General features: G+C 43.6%; 1 protein-coding gene across 8 annotated transcripts; it reads left to right on the forward strand.

Moving 5' to 3' along the window:
* Nucleotides 1–50: 50 nt before the first annotated feature.
* On the forward strand, nucleotides 51–18,754 carry LOC111243651 (uncharacterized). Of its 8 annotated transcripts, XR_015320487.1 has the most exons (7): nucleotides 543–3,978; nucleotides 4,893–5,556; nucleotides 10,062–10,156; nucleotides 10,342–10,736; nucleotides 11,588–11,981; nucleotides 14,781–15,068; nucleotides 17,122–18,747. XR_015320487.1 is itself a non-coding variant. In XM_086979393.1 (4 exons), the coding sequence occupies exons 1-3, from the start codon at nucleotides 433–435 to the stop codon at nucleotides 10,446–10,448; spliced, it is 306 nt and encodes a 101-aa protein (XP_086835519.1). In that variant the 5' UTR covers nucleotides 51–432; the 3' UTR covers nucleotides 10,449–10,736; nucleotides 11,588–14,035. The 8 variants fall into 8 exon arrangements, 2 of the variants coding, with proteins under 2 accessions (XP_086835519.1, XP_086835520.1); XR_015320486.1 differs by having other exon boundaries at nucleotides 14,781–18,754; XR_015320488.1 differs by lacking the exons at nucleotides 14,781–15,068; nucleotides 17,122–18,747 and adding an exon at nucleotides 12,273–14,035.
* The last annotated feature ends 229 nt before the right edge of the window (nucleotides 18,755–18,983 follow it).

The following is an 18,983-nucleotide window of genomic DNA, read 5'->3' on the forward strand; positions in this document are numbered from 1 at the left end:
CTGGGTACAGTGTACATGGCGCTCTAAAGCATGCTTAACTGGTTGTTTCAACTCGTGCGCTACCGTGCACAAGTGACCCGTAGATAACGTCTACTTCACTGCGACGAGTAACATAGAACCAGGCATCAAGGTAGTCGCTGTTACCGGCTTTGCTCGATCAGCGCAATTGCTGGTTAAGATTAGCGAATCCAGCTGATTTCGGGCGGAGTAACTACTAACTGACGTCGCGCTGGGTTATAACCATACCATGCTCGTACACATATAGCCACGAAGCGGCAAGATTTAAAGATTTGACCAAGGTACTACGCGGCCGTCGCTCTCGCCTCCTGGATAGCAATCTGGAAGACGCCAGCTGTTGACGGCAGGGACAGTATTGCCACGAATACTCAAAGAGAAGTCGAATCAGGAAGACAGTGGTAGTAAAAGACGGAGATGGCGCAACGAGAGATACACACCCAAACACACAATAGCAGGCAGCCAGTCGGATACAAGGCGCCTCCCGTCACTTTATGGAGGTTTTCCCGTGAAGAAGCAAGGTAACCTGTGTACTTTTCCATATTGTGTGAAACATATACGGACATGTCTGTGTGCGTGTGGTAAACGAGACGACTTGTAGACCATTGTTAGTATTTCACTGCATGGCATATTGCGGTATAGGGTGAGGGTGAATTTTCGAGGCTGATAACAGTAAAAAATAATTGAGAGACAGAATAGTCGTAAGTTCAATCTGCTTTGATGCATGTACTCAAAGTAAGCTAAATAGTGAGGCTTGCAAACGCTAGTCTGCATTAGGTTTTTTAGCGCTGATAGCTGTTTCAACTAGAATCGCTTATGTGGTAGAACGAACACAGACAAGTCAGTCAAATTCGAAAATTTGTTTGTAAAAAATAAGGACCAAAAAATCGACGATGATGTCGTGTGTACCGGTTGTGTTACGAATTTTGTCCATTCACTGGATATAAAGTCGCAGATTCTATAATAACAGCAAAAAGCCAAAGTGAACGTATACGTAATATCTGTGAGTGGACATGAAAAAACACAAACAAACAAACAAAGACTACTTTTGCTCGAACTTACTGGCCTTTCAATGCGTGCTCTATCGACACCGGAGTCGAGGTAGTTCCTGGCCGATTCGACCGCTTTTATCCGCTACGATTTCCCATTCTCAGCATTGGGGTCGTCGTTGTGATGGGCAGCAACAAAACCCAGTGTGGTCCTGCGACCCATTTTCAATCACCTTCCTCTATATAATGTGCCACATGTCCCACGCCTATGAGTCCCTGAACCAAGAGTGGGTTTCGCAACTTTCACTTTTTTTTTTCCATTATAGAAACGAAGTGAGTATCGTTTATTTTTGCCATTTGCTGTTTACTCGATCGCTAATACGACTGCTGTGCCCAGTTACATATGCGCCATAAGTAGTATACGACCGGGCTTGTGCGGCACACTTCGATAAACATTCGAACTTCATCCCAACAGAGACAACTCGTTAAGGCCACGCCAACCTCGACCGAAGGGCTTGGAACTGTTCTTGCCGATTATCCGTTGTTGGTGGTCTGGTCTTATCCGTTCATTAGCAGCCTAAGGTATATTGCCTTGTCGTCGCGAATTCGTTCGAAAATTAATGAACATGGGAAAACACCAGTAGCTCATGTAGTCGAACCGGCAGAAGCAGTAGCTGCCGAAGAGATGACAGCCAAAATGCGCAGATAACGAAATCGGACGAAAACTCCGATCCGCCCTGCGTCGTCCCGCTGGTCTGCTGCCTCGCAGGACTAAGTCCTTCGCGATGCAAACAAAGCCGCTTTCGCCAAAATCTGAAACAGTGAAGTCGTTGGCCGGGCATCAGGAGCAACAAAAAAATTAGGTGGTCATCACCGTTGAGGACTTCAGAAGACAACAACGGCACCAGTGACCCGAGCGTCAACCAGTCCAATGCCACTAATCGAACATGGAAGATAATGTTGTACGGCATGTACGTTATACGTTATGAGTAGTACGGACGTTAGAAGCTATGAGTAGTCGTATGTACAAGTAGCCGTGAAGTGGTGAGAGGAAACTGTACAGTTTAAACTGCTGACTTGAAAGAACGATACAGGGCTATTGCAAAACGATATGCTGTCTATAGTAGTTTGAAAATATGTATTATACGAATTCAGAGCTTGATTTCATCGAATTATATCGCGCTCACTTGTAGCAGGTGAACAAAGGTCGATGCATAGGCATTGCTTGAGCTGAACGCTAAAACGAGCCCGCACTCGGAGGCACGGCTGCATTGTGACGCTGTGACACGCACACGTAAACGTGTACTTCATTTTGTAGGAATATAGACTCTGTCGAATACATTCGTCCATATTGTATTGGCTTTTTTTTTTTTTTTTTTTTTCTAGCTAAATTGTTTTGAATAGATCTAACAGAATAGGTTGCGTTTAATCCGTGTTGATGCCATTTGAAGGCTGAAACGATGCTCGTCGAAAACTACAGAAGTACTATTATTCAGAGTCGAGATATCGCGGGAGTCTAGAGTAAAATTTGAAAAACCTTACAATTTTGTTTACAACAAAGACACATGATAAATGCTGTCCCCATCTATGAAAGTATGTGATTTTTTGTGATTAAAATACGTCATCGGAAAAGATCGATAAAATTAGAGCAAAAATTAAACTGGATCAACGTGTGACCAAAAAAAAGAAAAAAAAAAAAAAAAAAAGGGAAAAAAGTTAAAAATATACCATTTAAACATTGGGGAAAACTCGATGTTTGGATGCCGTTCGGTTCGAACGAATGAATTTTCATCTGTCAAACCCTATGAAAACACAACGAGATCAAGATACTTCTAAAAGGGTCGATTGCGAATGATAAAAAACGCATCGCTTAAAAATTCAAAAAAAAAAACATACTTTAAAATTAGCGGCAAAAACTGGTGCTGAAAGAGACAATGCTATCGGTGTTGTGAATTCGTGAACGGCATTGTTTATTACGATGTCAAGGCCAGAGCACAATTGAGAGACCTGAAATAGGACATTCGAAAGCATCCACTGTGGAGTTTGGCCCTTGCACTATTAGATTAGTGAGATCGGTTTCGGCCTCTGTCGAACTTGCGATAGTTTGTCTTCAATGGAAAAATGCTAAGGTCGGTCATTCGTCATAATTTTCCGCCGAGAAACCACAGATGTTCTACAGTGATTGTATTAATGTGTGATTAAGAATGGCAGAAGGTAATCGATCAACAAAGTGCATGTGCTTTTAAAGAGCACTGCCATTTTAAACTATGGATATCATTTGGTTTACTTTTAACTTGAAAGTAGTCAACATGCTTTTTGTATATATATATATATATATATATATATATATATATATATATATATATATAACACAAAAACTCCGCTCCAGTAAATAGTACGTCGCAATTGATTAACTGCGCTACAATTTGGCACAAAATCACTCTGCTGTAAATTGACTGCTCGATTATCCAGTTTGATTCGCTATTCAGGACACAAAACTGGTGGGTCCGACATGTTGGTGCAATATGGATGATTGTGACGACGACGACCACAATAACAACGAGTACTCACAGCTATTACCTGCCGTATCCGGCCGGGGCAAACATTCCTTTTTGCTGTCGACATATGACGTGTACCCACATGTCGACTGCCGCCAGACTGTGAGGTACGAAAACAAGAGTTTAATTAAAAAGCAGATTAATATAACAGAAGGCCAAACAAGACAGGTGCTATTTAGAGAGAGAAACGCCGAGAAATTGAGAGGCGTAATGGCCTGCGCTACGCTCAAAAAACGGACCAGTGGGAATGGGCGGGCTTGCGGTTGCCGCTAAAAACGAGATGTAAGAAACCCAGTTCAGGCGGCTGCTGATCTCGACAGCAGCAGCGCTGGTAGACCCGCTGGGCTTCGTACTCTTTTCGCATAAGATGCATACTGAATACTACAGTGATTTCGTCGATTTCGGTATCGCCAATGGTAGGTAATAAGATACACACTTGGAGGTATTATCAGCCCGAACGGGGGCCGGAATCTTGATAGTGTGTCATATAGCAGACATATATGCATATATAACGATTGATAGTACATCCTATTTGTGCTCGATGATTTCACATAGAGAGTGCAAATTGAATTATACCTAATTTACATGTTTTATAGTAACCGTGCCAGAAATTTTAGATAAAAATATCGATATGCAGCACCTACTATTTGATATTTTTGCGTGTATTTATTTAGATTGGAGATGTCTTTCATTTTCTATTCCACCTAAGTTTGCAGTAACGACCTCGACCTAGTCTGAACCTTCACAGAAATATACGCAGAGCGTAGTTGACACCTAAAAAAACTTTAGAAATGTTTTTTTTTGGCATGTTCGATAAAACCGCGTTCAAATGAATATGCTCCTAAAGTTGACCTAAGGCTAAGCCAACTGTAAGAGAATGGGTTTGCATTATGATGCAAAAGAGAGGATCCTGAGTGAGTTAAACCTCAGGCAAGCAACTTCATTGAACAGTCACTAGTTCTTCTTCAGACACAGTTGTGCGGCTCCGACATGATGTCATTCATTCTTTAGTATGAGCCACCATCTTCGCACTTCCTGGTAAGGCATCAACAAGACTGGGACCCCATACGTTCTGTCAGGTAGCCGCGTAATAACAGCGGCACGAGTAGAGTGCGACCGCTAACTATTCTTTACCTGGGTATACACATCTGTGCCGTTGTTTTCTGCCGACATATGGTTTCTCTTTCTTGAGACAGGTGAAGATAGCGAACATTTAACGGGTCAAGGCTGTGTAAGCCACTCAGGCCAAGCAGACCCAGTCTAGAACCTGCACTCGCTCAACCAGTAAACTAGGAAATCCTAATCGTCCATCTTTGCTTGTTGCTTTCAGAGTCTTTTTGTCCTTTCTACGATAGCATTTGAACCTGCTGTCGAGATACCACGCCTCTGGTTGGCCTGACGCGCACGAGATGTCTACAGCCCCAGTATAGATGCACTCTATGCGGCAAACACAACTTCTACGCGGGTTTACTAGGTTTCCTAGGTATTACTACAGTGCGAGCTTCCGACAAGGCTGCCAAGCAGTTGGATGAGCCAACAATGAATCCACTAAAAGAGAAGGAAGGAAATTTGCTGTAGGATAGAGATCGATATAGCAGCCGTTTTTTCGGCAAAAGACGGTTGGCTTCTGTTCATTGAAAAAACGCATCTAGACAGCCATAATACCAAAGACGATGTGGCACGGAAGTTACGACACGTTGAGATAGACAGACAGATGAATGCGGAGCAAGGTTAAGTTAGGTTGGGGGCGACCTGCGGAGGAGGTAATGGAGGGAGGCCTGAAGCGCGAGAAGGTCAGAAAAATTGTTTCAGATTCACTGAGCAAGTGAGCGTTCAATTCGCAGGCATATGCGCAGACGTGTAATCCTGGCATCGCGTACCTGAGCAAAACTCTTCCGAGCGACAACTTTTCTCGTTGCGCCGTAAGATCGATTGGCGGCCATGTAGGTCAGAAGTGGGTGACTACTAAGGCTGCAGGAATGGTAATATCTAAGGTTTGTAACTGAGATGTATGGTTAAGGCGTGCGTGTGGACGTTAGCGGGTGTTTCATCAACTGAGACTAATTTTATGTCAGTAAGAAGGGCCAGGTACCGTACAGATATAAGAAGTTTACGTATTTTGACACTGCTTAATAAGGAACTCTATCGCTAGTTAGGGAATAATGTAAGGATCGGTGTATCTAGTAGTTCTCCATGTTGGGCGCGCTCGTCAAGTGGATAAGCCTATTTTCACTGTGATATGCAATGGAACCTAAGCGTACGCGACAGATGCTTCGCTTGAATAGATACCATTAGATCACTGATATTTATGCTATAAAATAGATGCGTTCATCTTTGGATGAACAATGATGCTGGATATATGACTTAGGAAAGCCAACATCGTCTGAGCAACAGTCAGAACGTGAACTACTGTAGCGCCCCTGCCGGTCCAAACAAGCTTGGGCTTCGGTTTCATTGGGGCTTTTTTGTTTGGGTTATGGGCTTTCGGCCCGTTGCGTCAGTCTTGAAATGCAATGTAAACAAATCGTCGTAGAATAAATTAACAACCATCGCCTCTACGATGTACAGGTACATCCTCTTTCCAAAAGCTCCAGCTACCCCACTGATTATTGACAACATGATCGACGCGTATAGTTGAAAATGTACCCATGCAATTACAGTTTGGTGCATAAATTCTAAATAGACCTAGTCGTCGCATTAAACAATTTTGGAAAGGTTTGCTTCTGCTTCTTATAGGTCCATGTATGACATAGGCCTGTGTAGAGTACGCAAATAGTGTTAAGCAATATAAAGTCTATCTAATCTGGATAAAAAATGTTTCCAGATCAGGCGAATGTCACATAGGGGTATTAAGCGTGAAGTCGATCAATTTGCATAGACTGCATAGAGCTGAGGGTTGAAAGCAATTGGCCACTGGGGGGTTCATTGGGGAACAGGCTTAATCATTCTACGTCCATTAGTAGCTGGCCCGCTAGATTTCGTATCTAGCCTTTTTAACTTATTGATGAGTCACAATGGCATGAATGGACTGAGTGGGTTCCTGTTCAACTATGTGTGGCAAATTAACGCGCGAAAACTCTTCGCCTATTTAGACTGAACACTGGGCTCTATTAGATGTAGAGGACAAACATATACAGTGATGCTAAGAACTGAGCTTTCAGTTGAATTCTTATCGCTTCGGAAACGCCCGATCGTTGAACTGGAATTTTCAAGCGACGTTCACGCTAAAAAAAAACTACGCTATCTACTAGGTAAATGTTAATGTAATACTGACAGACGATACAAAGAAGTATTGCGCAAATTAAGTTAGACTGGAAACTCCGTACTTAGTTAAAGCTTCATCAATTCCCTAGGGAGCTTTGCTGCAACTAGTCTTGCATCGCCTGGGAATCGAACTCGCGTCGCAAGAATGGAACGGTTGCATGACGTTAATGTTGTGTTATATAGCTACACGAGAATTGGCTCACATCTAATGTATATATATATATATATATATTTAATAATAAGATCCCAGTTTTTCTCTTTGCATTAGAAAAACAATGGCTAACTTTGAGTGTACCTCGAAATTGCCAGCGCGCCTGCTTGCGACAGGTGTTTTCGATAGCTGATCCTGCAGTAGTTGTCCCTTAATGATACATAAACATTAATATAGCAAGGATATCGTCGACAGAGAAAAAATGTGCGACCATTGATCGAAAGCACAGTTCGGTCCGTTCTTCATTATAAACAGTACATAGTATTCTACTTTTTCGTAATGCGGACGTTTAAGTTAGTTGTCGTTCTTTACTGGGGCACTCTGTAGAAAGGTACCTCAATCTCACTTCGTGCATATTCATGTGTCTACACCGATTTTATCATAACGTCCAACGAATAGAAAAGATAAATATAAACAACAACTTCGTCACTACCCTGTTTTTCCTAAAGACATGTAGTGTTTGTGCTCAAGCTAACGGCATTAACATGATACAATACTTGTGGGCGGCGGCCCCCGCATTCAATCAGTGGGCCAATCCCCCAAGTGACATCGGCCACCACCTATGCATCCATCTGTGGAGCACCTCGGAGCTCGGCAGCCTCGATTAGTCCTCGAGCTGGTGGACGTTGTCACGTTTTGAGCAATCTACAAGTGAGCAACGGAACAGCAAAACTCAAGCGTTTGTTAATCTATAGCCAGGCAATAACACGATCGTATCATTTGTTCACGACAAACACCCAATGTATGGTACGGCTTGCGATCAACAGTCGAGGCTGAGGGCACGACCGCGTCGTCGGCAATGACGCATTCGTTCGGCCTAAGTCTATCACTATATAGAAGATGTTTGTTTGTTTCTGCATTGGCAACGTTAATCCGTCTGTTGGCCCGTAAACAAATCGTTCACTGCTGTAGAACGTGAAGTAGAGTACTGCGAATGTACGAATCACCAAGACCGACAATCATGGATAGTGCGACGTTTTGTGGATATCGGGGATTTTCGAGTCGGCCTGAGGTCTTACCTCTACGCAAAGAAAGCTTGTAAGACGACAAGACACATTTAAACTTCGAAATTGCCGAATCGAGGGGCCTTTGTCGCAAATATCGCTGCAAAGATTTTGTTTGTTGTGGTTATATCGGCAGGGGATCCTAAAAGTCGTCAAATTTCATCATAGTGATCTAACGACGATCTAGCCTCTCTGCCATTGCTGAGCTTGCATGTAAACAGATAAAATAATATATTTTAGGTCGGAGAATGTTTGAAGCGAGCTCTGTGAATCGTGGAGTCCATTCATTAACAGCACGCTACCATAGCATGTAATCGAATCTTTCCCTTTTTTAAAAGTTTTCTATAAGGTGGCCATGCCCTCTTAGGCAGCGGAAGTATTTAAATGTTAATTACCCCGCCCTACCGTCAACAACCTTGAAAGCGTATTGTAGACAGTTCTTGTATGGCAAGTTGTCGTACCTAGAGAATAAACGTTATTTCTATTAACACGTTTTTTATTGAAGCTTCTCGTCGTCTACCAGGGGCAACTTTCCCAGCTAACCCCAACGTAGTCCGCGACTATGTTGGGGGGACGTACGCAGAACTTCGTACTCTCAACTCGCAAGGTAGTGCCTAACTTATCAAGCAAGCGATTGCTTTACTCAAAAAGCTACATTTAGCCAGGCTGGATAATATTCGTCTTAATGAGAACTCTCTCACTCTTGCACGGCGTATTAGCAAAGGTTTCCGTTTGTCTTGCCGAACTTTTTCCCACGTGAAGTTTCGGTGATGCCCACTGAAGAAAGCGGCCGCGTGATCGGGTTGCTGCTGCCGCCGCCTGTATTCAGGCAGCTTCTGTATGTGACCATTTTCTGTGGCCGCTGATCATACAGCTGGAGTAGCATTAGAGTTTGTCTTATTAAAGAGGCGTATGGACCGACGGAGCAAGAACGAATTTGTGAGAACTTGTAAAGCTGTTCCGGACCCAGCGTCAATTGTTTAGAGCTATGGGCAAGGTGAATCATTGATCGGCCATTGAACATACTACGCTAATATAGGTTCATCGGTTGATTCGGTCGCGCATAGACGGCGAAGAGTCACGATTAGACGGCTGTAGCTGGCTTCGCCCTGGCTAGTCATAAGATTCGTGCAGGCGTCGACTCACTAACTCACGAGAAAAGGCGTACGGTAGACTCTGGCGGGGTGGCCATATAGATCTCAGAAAGGAAAGAGAAATTCGCGGTGACCACGGCATCACCAGCACTTCGAGAACCATCGATGTTCTTTTCAAGTTTTAAGATCCTTCAGCTGTTGGGCAAAGCGGTTTCGGAAGTTCGAGACAGTCGACGGCTGGTGGGAGCGGAAACCCGAGCAGACGAAAGCGAATCATCGCGAAGATTCAGATTTTCGAAGGGTGGAGGTCGTACGAATGCTCGACGTTATGGTCGCTTCGGTGGTGAACGTCGAATATGGTCTGATCCGGATATGCCCCCTAACAGACGAAGTATATCGCAAGGAAAATTTTTGAATGTCCAAGCTATATCCGGCTCTATGGAAGATCTTTCTACTATGAATTATTTGTCGTATAAATCGAAGCTATAATTGCCGTTTATTTCAGGTCGATTTTCTCATTCATTGTCATTCTATTTACCGCCCCTTACGAGCCACGCACACCGACCCAGCTCGTAGAGTAGCCTCCACGGTAGCAGTCACGTCACGCAATGGAAATTTCGTAGCTGAATTCAAATAGCCCAGTTTTATTTTAACTTTTAGCATTGCCAAGAACTTAGTTGCTGTAGGCAGGGCAGTACAGTCTACTCATTATAGATAATTCAGCCCAACGCCCCAGTACACATAATGCTTACGCTTATTCGAAAATCATTCATTGTTTTACACCGTTGCATTTTACGTTCAACGTAAGGTCTGTCCTACCTATATTTATGCTTCTATTCCTAAATACTTACGAACCCTGAACTCGCATAAATTTAACCCATTATCTGTATACACATAACAGATAGATATGATCTATTCTATTACAGTATTTCTTCCTCGGTGATCTCCATTGAGAGTCCCGGCGCCTCGCATACGTATCCGCATCCGCAGTTATCAGAAATGCCACGCACTCACCGAAGATGTATGTAAAAATTTGCCGACTAATCGGCCCGCTCGCTATGTGAGCCCTACTACCGATATGGGCGTGCACGATATAGGACTCTTAGTTAGAAGTGCCGAAAACTCATCTAGTAGCAGAGGAAAAAAAAAACCAATGCACAAATGTGAACAACTAAGAAGCAATTTCAATTGAACAACCTGTTACAGGGGCTCCGTCGTCGGCTGGCGACCAAACTCTCTCAGTTCCTCTCTCTGAGAGAATTTTGCTGAGTGTTGGGGAAGGTATGAGCTATATGGATGTTGGAGGTACATGAGGTACGCGCTGTGCGAATTGCATATAGACTACTACTACGTAGAGTTTGTGGGCCACTGCATTCGAACGAGTCTCCTGGGTCGACCAACCTTTGAGGTCGCCATCCTGTGGGAACGGGCGCGATTCTTTCGAAGCAGCCCAGTGGTGGGCGCATAAACACCGGCTTAACAGGCAACGATCCGTCCCGTTGAAAAGATGGCGGAGAACAGGCAGGATAAACTGAATTGGCGAAAAAATCCAAAGGAAGACAGTGCATCGACGAGTCAGAAACAGCGCCATCGTGACACAGGTGACAGTAATGCTCGTTGACTTGAATTCAGAACACATCCTGGCCGTCAGACACAGGATACCGGATGTTCTCTAACGAAAAACTGCTGTTTGTCACCGATCTGTTATGGTGGAACGAGATCCTGGAGTCGGAATAACATCTTTAGTGCTTGCTATCATATCCGGAGTAAAACAAGGGAATGGATCCGGCGCTCTCAACCGCAACAAACGGAATTCCGTCAACTTTCAAATGAATATAGTACCTAGCCGATTGAAAATGAATCTCACACTCTAACCCTGGCTGTAATCCCAAATAGAGCAGCCAAATAATTCATACCCGTGAAAATCATTAAAATGTCTCAAAAAAACCGTGAAGTCAGACTAGAACTAGAATCGCTTACAGACGATCCCATTCTATTGTACGTGCGTTCGAATTGTTCTTTTTCTTTATTCACAGATAAACCTATTTCCAAGCCAAGATATTCTAAACATAGATATCATCTGTTTACCCTATTGTAAATAATATTGTATCGACGAAGATGTCGACTTCGGGAGGTTTTGGTCTTCGCAAACACGTTACTTCACACGTACGTTTAGAGAAGTACGCGCTCACAGTAAACACTAACACCACCATATATATTATCGCTTCTGTCAAAGAGTTTTTTGTCACATACATTTTGTTCCTGTCTTCGAATCCGCTTACCTTCCTTTCATATTGGCGTGTTCTACGTTACACGTACCTCAAACTGTATTTTTTTGCATCGGATAGCTCCCTACGCTCCCTTAAATGACGAGTAAGTCCAATTTCCTAATTTAATTCGTATTTTTACTATTACTTTAACTATCTCTTCTTTGGGTACTGCCATGTTTCAGATTTACTAATCTTTGTATAGCGTATGTCCAAGCAGCCCATGTATGGTAAATCAGTTGTTTCTTTCGGAAAACTTAACAACCAGCTAAACCTGCTCGCTACCTTCGCCCTCACCGTTGCTGCCTTTATGCTACACCTATCTGGCTACCTGCACAGATGTAAATATTCTATAACTATCCTTACGAATTCCTGGGGACTGTACCGTTTAGTCGTTATCTCAGGACCAACAAGTTGGCCAACTATCGCCGGTTCATCAAGGAGGTTCCCACCGTTACGGAACTAGCTCAGTCACGACGCCCTTCACCGGCCGAAGCAGGCCGAACGGCGGCAGCGGCGATCCGTCTGCGGTAAACGCATTGTCAAGGCGCCGTAGTAATACTACGATTGTTGTAATAGGTGAGTGTTTGCGTGTTCGCATCTACGTTACTTAACTTCGAAGTCTGCACACACAAGCACACGCTTACTAAGAGGAGACCTTTGATATATGACGTAGCCGAACAAGCTACAAAAAAGACATTGTAGCCACTTTGAACAGTGGCGGACTACTTGGGCCCGTTTCAGACCACGAAGCTGGGTGAAACCGTTGCCCGTCATCGCGTTTTACCGCTTGTTTAGGCTGCGTATGACTACAACGCAATGAGTACTATTCTCTCGATCATTTTACTATCCCAGTTGAGGTTCTTTCAGAGCTGTAGCGCCAATTCCCACAGAGAACGCGCGCGCGTTAAACGCTGCTAAATGTTCTAGACTCTGATCATCGGCACTCGTAACCAGCAGAACCAGGACCTGCTATCAGGCACACACCCAACCGTCTGGCAGGACATGCTGAGCAACGGATAGCGGCCCTAGCCATAGCAGAATTGGCTTGATCCGCCTGATCCGATTGTCAGAGCTAACGTCCAGTGTGCGGACTGTGCCAATTATAGGCTAGACGCACAGACAAAGATAGATGCAAAAAAATAGGGTTTAAAAACAAAGGCAGATGAAAGCCCGTTGAACATCCTGGAGAGATCTTAAACGAATTCAAAAAGCCACAAGGACGGCAACGTATAAAAAGGACTGCCGTTTACATGAAAGGATATGTCAAGCAATTGTTATGTTTCTAGATAAAAGCTGAATGAAACATTGATCGATACGGTTTGTATTTGATATAATGCGGACAATTAAACTACGACTAAAAGAAAATTATGTTATCCGTTTGGAAAACGTTCCCACTACGATTTAAATGGCATGGCAGCCATTTTCCATGTAGAGCTTTAGGTTATTCTGGTACCTTAAATTTGCTCGATTGATTTTTGTTGCCTCGTATGCCAAACGAGGACAGAATAAGAAAAACAAATGAAAAAAACGCATATTTCGGGAACCCTCCTTGACAAGCACATTTTTATAGTTAACCAACCAAAACATTCCTACCTGTTCACATACCCTATGGAATCGATTTTGCTCAGTGAGTCAACAATCTATATGTTGGCTATTAGCATAATTCGTTTCATATAATCATAAGTTATTTCGTCATATGTCACTTCGAACGTTGTCAGCGGTACGTTCAGTGAACCCTAGGCCTCCTAGCGAGAATTCACCGTCGGTCGACTGAAGCTTAATGAACGTCGCAACGCTAAAGCGCTCACTGGCATAGGATCTGACATCATAGGTATGTAATAGTTTATGCACGACGTACCACATCCTCCCGGACAGCGATGCCGGCCAATGACTCCGCGGTCACCCCTCTAAACTTGGTAATCGAACTTGCAAAGTTCGTCGCCACTAAACTGGACGCTCAGGGTTCGTTGGCCGTTCCCATAACCTCTGCAAAGTTTGCAGTTTGAGCACGCCGGTTCAGGACTAGGCGATCCTTAGAAACGGGCATGCGACCTTCTAGCTGAATGAACTGCCTGTAGATGGTAGATAGGTTAACTTAGATCGCCGACAGCACAACGCGCTCTTTCGTTCGGAAGCCATTTTGTGTACCTTCGTTTCATACCGAGAGTAGGATACGATGCGATCCACTGATGCGGGAAAATCTGAAACAGGTAGTCGGTCACCTTTGGTGTAACTTCCGATCGGGCTGAGTCTTCGTCATCGGTAAAGTACAGATGAAATAGTACCATTTAGTCGATTATGGGGAGGTGTTATACATCATGCATGAAGTACTTCGTAGTTATAATGACTTATCGCTTGTTACCGTTTAGAGAACTCGTAATAGGACTCGCTAATAGAAGGTAAGACAAGTGTAACCAGTGGTACGTTTGTGTGATTAATATCATGTCTATAACCTATAGACACATGTTTTTGAGGAGTGACCGAACGGAGTCAACCTTCGAAAGGCTGATTTTAAAGCCAATAGAACGGGTCAAACGAGAACACTTACGCAGGTTATGAGCTATGTCAACAAATAATTGCTATGCTCGGATTGTCCTGTCTGTACAAAAAAAATAAATGCCTAAAATCATTTTCAATTTTTTATTTCAACAAAATATAAGTATTAAAAAAGCAATTTTTCCAATTTATATCTCATATCTCGACATGTCGTTCAGACACAGAGCCACTAGTTTCGCCTTACTCATCAGATACATAATAAACGTAGGACGCGTTTCAGCTACGGTACGTGATATCAGCAAGGACTTGTGGCGAAGCACGCTATCCCAACGCTGAGACCTCGAAATTTCTTCGACGCTACCCGCGTCAATCGAGAGTGGCTCACGCAGCCCCTACAGACCAATCAGCCCTAAATCGCCTACAAACTCTTAAGCAAGTCAATGTTATATGTACCGTTAGTTTATCTACTTCCCGTCTAAATCACAATCGGTTATGCTGGGAAATACTAGCGATAATTTAGGTAGCGTAAATGAAGCTCATAACAGCAACGCGGTAAAAATGATTTTGGTCACTTGTGAGACATTTTGCCAGAGATGATCTACCAGAACTCAAACCCCATCACCATTGTACATAAATATAATTCAATTCGAGGAAAAAAACCCAAAAAAAAAAAAAATTTAACGATCTTTAGAGTCGCCCGTGGGTCGCATAGCCTGGGTTGAGAATAGAAGTCGCATTGCAAATCAGTGAATCAGCAACGGTTTCCAGCCATACAGCTCACGAAAAGACTGCCTTTTTGCCAATTATCACATTGGTTAGCCAGTGTTTCTGTGGCCTGATGGAAACGTTTACTCACATCCTCTCAATTATTTATTGCAGCTATAAATGGTTATAATAATACTCCTAATGAAATTGGGGTTTCCGGGCCAGCCATATAAATGCCGTGGACGACCTTTAATAAGCTGGGTTCATCTGACTGCCCACTGGATTACCAACAGAACCCGAGTGTCATCAGCAGTCAGCTATATACGTTAATCAGTCATTTCAACAAGTGCTTCCGTCAACATAATTCCGTCCAACATGTATTAGTCTGAAAATGTATTAGGCTATTTTCAGAGATGATACATGCGAGTCGTCATGTGGCAGATCGGCAGGCTGATTGCTCAGGTATTTTTTTACTTCATTTGCAGGCTTTCATTGCCAGTGCTATAACGGATCTCTTTAAAACGGTTAGCTTACTTCATCGGAGTCATTCTGGAGTGATGATCTATTTAAAAAGACAAAGGCTTGATTAAACTTCCAAAATCACCAGCCCAGAGCTAGCAGGAAGCTGCTTTTATCCCTTGTTTTACAAGAAGATAACGAGATCTCTCGGGTAAAAACATTGACAAATAAAAACAAAATAAACTAAAAAAAAAATAAAAAAAAAGTAAGTTGAAAGGTACACGGGTGTTGTCCACATATGAAGTATTGTACACTGTAGATTCTAGGTAGAACTATCGCTCGATATAAGATCAGTTGACAAAGCGAAACGATACATGGGTACTTCTTTTTATCTCCCTGTTAGTAACTGTGTTGTCTCACTGTGTAATAAACGACCATATCATATTGGCAACTGCCATTGTCGACTCACGTAAGGGAACCTCAACTCCAACGAACTAAGTGTCGCATCATCTGTAATTTTACTGGACGAACAAACGATGACAGACTTAAGTGTCTAAGCTTTTGTCTGTCCTTCGCAAAGAAACACACAGGACAGGACTAATGATACTCGATGAGTAGTTTTTGTGGCTGAATGCCACTGGCTGGCTATAATTAAAATCACCATATAGTAACGAGTAAAGCAAGCAAAAGCAACAGCGTCGATGGAGTCGTCGAACGTATCGTTCGTAGGCGACCCGATACCGCAATGTACAGGAGTCTCTGTAAGCACGATAAATAATAGTATAGTGTGACATACAGGTTTGGCGTTCAAGCACGAGCCTTCGGTCGGATACGACATCGCGATATTGGCCTATGGTGGCCTTTTATTTTTTATCGATCATTCAACACCGTCTTGATCTTGAATTCGGTTCTGTGCCATTATCACTCGACAGCAGGAACGCAGTGCACAAAAGAACCACGTTCGCGTACCACAGCACTTATACGGTAATATGGAGTATTGTCGTTCAACGCTATTCAAACGAAAACGTTCCGACAGAGCCTTACGTGGTTTCGGCCATTGACAAGTTGTGGGGGCGAACGGGAACACAAGAGTACAAATGGAGGATAGGATTTTTGCTGAAATATGATGAAATCGTGCTGTTTATACGTAAGGGGTGGCTTCTGAGGTCAAAAAATCCGGAAAGCCTATACAAGGCAACAACCATTAGAGCGCTAGGTTTAGATGTCGATTTTACAAGCACACAGCACTGATTAGCAATGTCTCGGGGTAGTGTGGCGCACAAAGAGCAGGGTGAGAAGATTTGTCAAGCAATATTGTCAAGACGCTTAGCAAATGACGACGCAAGGTAGCAATACAAGGTTAGTTCGTGCTAGGTGCTGGTAACAGAAGACAGGTCTTAGGCAGGTTGTTTTTGGATCGCGTGAGCTGTCAAGCGACGTGACGGTGTTGGAAAAATAAGTTCGTTGTATTAGCTCGTTTTCGCTGTGTCCGGTTAGGCTGCCAGGCGCTATCTAGGCAGTACCAACGCTGTCTTCTCTGGGGCTACGAGCCACACTAGGGGCCTCAAATTGAAAGAGCCATTGATAGCTTACGCCATTTTCTCTACACAGATACGTATCTCCGTGCATGTAAAAGGGCTATACATGCACGTGTAATATATACGTATGTTCATGCTACATGCATTAATGCCCGTAAAGTGTCTATTAATTGCATATAAACTACGGATTCGATTTGACTCGGGTCGATGCGTTTTCGTTGTAGAAATTAGTAGTCTGATTTGCAGTGGGAACAGTGGCGACATTCAGAAAGCTCGAACGGCAAATACACCAGTGATGCTTAACAATGGATATGTAGCGAGGATATGAACAATGTCTAATGTGATTCCGCCATAAAAGGGGGCATTCATTCCAGTCGCCTCGCATTACAGCATAACAGCCCCGTTTTCACTATACGCACCAGTATTATCAGTATTCTACAATCTGCTTTAATAGTATTTACACGATTTCTCCGCCATTCCTGAATGTTCCACCTTTTTTCGTCGCCTCGTAACTACAGGCAAAATGAACCCGATGAGGAACATCAATCGCCACTGAACAGCGGCCGACGAGCCGCTGCTACCGGTCGTGCTTCGTCGTGCCTCCAGTGTTCATGGCGCTCACCCCACGAACCTCGCTTCGTCTCGTGCACTCGCTCATACTGACATTTTGCAGGCTTTCAAGCCGAATCAAGCAAAGATGGGCAGACGAAGATGGTCCACCGCACCGTAGACAACAGCTGCCCCCGCCACAGCAGTCGACTTCGAAGATGACTCGAAGCGGACGACGATGAACCATTTTTCTGGCCTGATGTGATCGGCCTATGCTTCTGTCGGCGTGAAAATTCGAACTGAAAACTGGTACCTAACTCGACTGGGATGCTGCCACATTCAGACACAGGACACCCGCTTTACCTGCTGCTAACTGGGTGAATAGACACAGTACGGGTAACATATTCTAGACACGGTGTCCGGACGTGGCCTAGGCGAGGGGGGACTGTTGGGGCTAACGAAGGAAAACGGTTCAAACAATCATCCAACGCTATAGAGTCGCGTCAATCTAGCGTACGGTGGACCCCGGGGGAGGCAGGGGTGGATGGAGAAAAAGAAACGGAACAAGAGGCTTTGCTTTGAACTTGCTCTGGGCGACGCTGAGAAATAGAGAGAGAATGAGGCTGCTGTTACTGTTAGATGCACTCGAAACATACGGCAGATCAACGTAACAAGCTACGCGAGCGTGCTTAGACCATCAGCAGAACTCTGATGAATGTCTTCTATAGATCGGCCTGCAATTGAGCACGACGCTAGTGGTTGGCAGATCACGAAGGCCGATTTGGTTCGTCCGATTAGGGTCGAAGACTCATCATCTTCATGAGCAACAACGTCATATGAGCGTACCCGTCAGACTCGTTGTCGTCATCATCGGAGAAAAGAGGGATAAAGAGGGTTCGAATCATGATCGAGACGCCATGTGCAAATATTCCTAGAACTGGCGCGTACGAGAATCAGGGGAGCTGTTGTTTATGTCGTTGCTGATGCTGTGACGGAACGATCAGACGGTTTAAGCCCAGCACGGCTGGCATCGAAAACGGTGCACCACATATCGATCTTTCGATGGCTGAAGATATCCAAGGTGTGCTTAAAAAAGGCACGAGCCTGTACGCGCAAAAGAAGATCGACGCGATGGACATGAAGTTGGTACTGCTTAAAAATAATCGTATAAGTCAGGTTCAGATCACGTACCAAACGCATGGTAGAGGCAGGTGGTGGCGAAAAAACTCGTCTACGTACTCATATGATAATATAGAGAGCGATCCGACTCGAGATACTCGTTGTCGTTGTAATTTGGGAGGCAGGACGTAAATCGTATATTTTGTGGACACGGTGCGATAAGATGGGTTTGAGATCCAACAACATCCATGGTCGAATCAAATTAAAGTGCACAATAATAGAAAATGCTATTGATAACTTTTGTCCTCTGACATTGTTTGGATGGGGTAACTTGAAAGAGGTTTTTAGTGTTCATAAAGGCTATGTGAATATATAGAGCGGAAATCTACACATAGTTTAAATGTATTAGTGCAGTATTTATTTATATACGGTTAGTACTTGAATTAAAAATAATATATCTAAAATATATAGCTTTTTCTCCTATCGCGCATATTATTACCTTTCTGAATTACTTGAAAAAGCATTTAATTAGATATTGGAGTGCATTTGCTCTCTATCGAGATATTTAAGTTTCAAGTGCTTTTCCGGTGTAGAGTTATTAGAGGATCTTTATATAGCAAAAAGTCCGTTGCTGTCAAATTTAGGGAACAAGCTGACATTTCTTAGGACTACTTAAAAACCTATTTAGGAGACTTTTGTGAAGATACGATCC

The sequence above is a fragment of the Varroa destructor genome, unplaced genomic scaffold (genome assembly GCF_002443255.2).
Source record: "Varroa destructor unplaced genomic scaffold, Vdes_3.0 BEIS01000002.1, whole genome shotgun sequence".
Lineage (NCBI taxonomy): Eukaryota > Metazoa > Arthropoda > Arachnida > Mesostigmata > Varroidae > Varroa > Varroa destructor.

Excerpts from the sequence above, each read along its gene's own strand:
- LOC111243651 (XM_086979393.1), top strand. The coding sequence starts at position 433 with ATGGCGCAACGAGAGATACACACCCAAACACACAATAGCAGGCAGCCA. Across the intron at positions 537-10,061 it reads TTTTCCCGTGAAGAAGCAAG|TATTTCTTCCTCGGTGATCT; the intron begins GTAACCTGTGTA and ends ATTCTATTACAG. Across the intron at positions 10,157-10,341 it reads GCCACGCACTCACCGAAGAT|GGGCTCCGTCGTCGGCTGGC; the intron begins GTATGTAAAAAT and ends AACCTGTTACAG.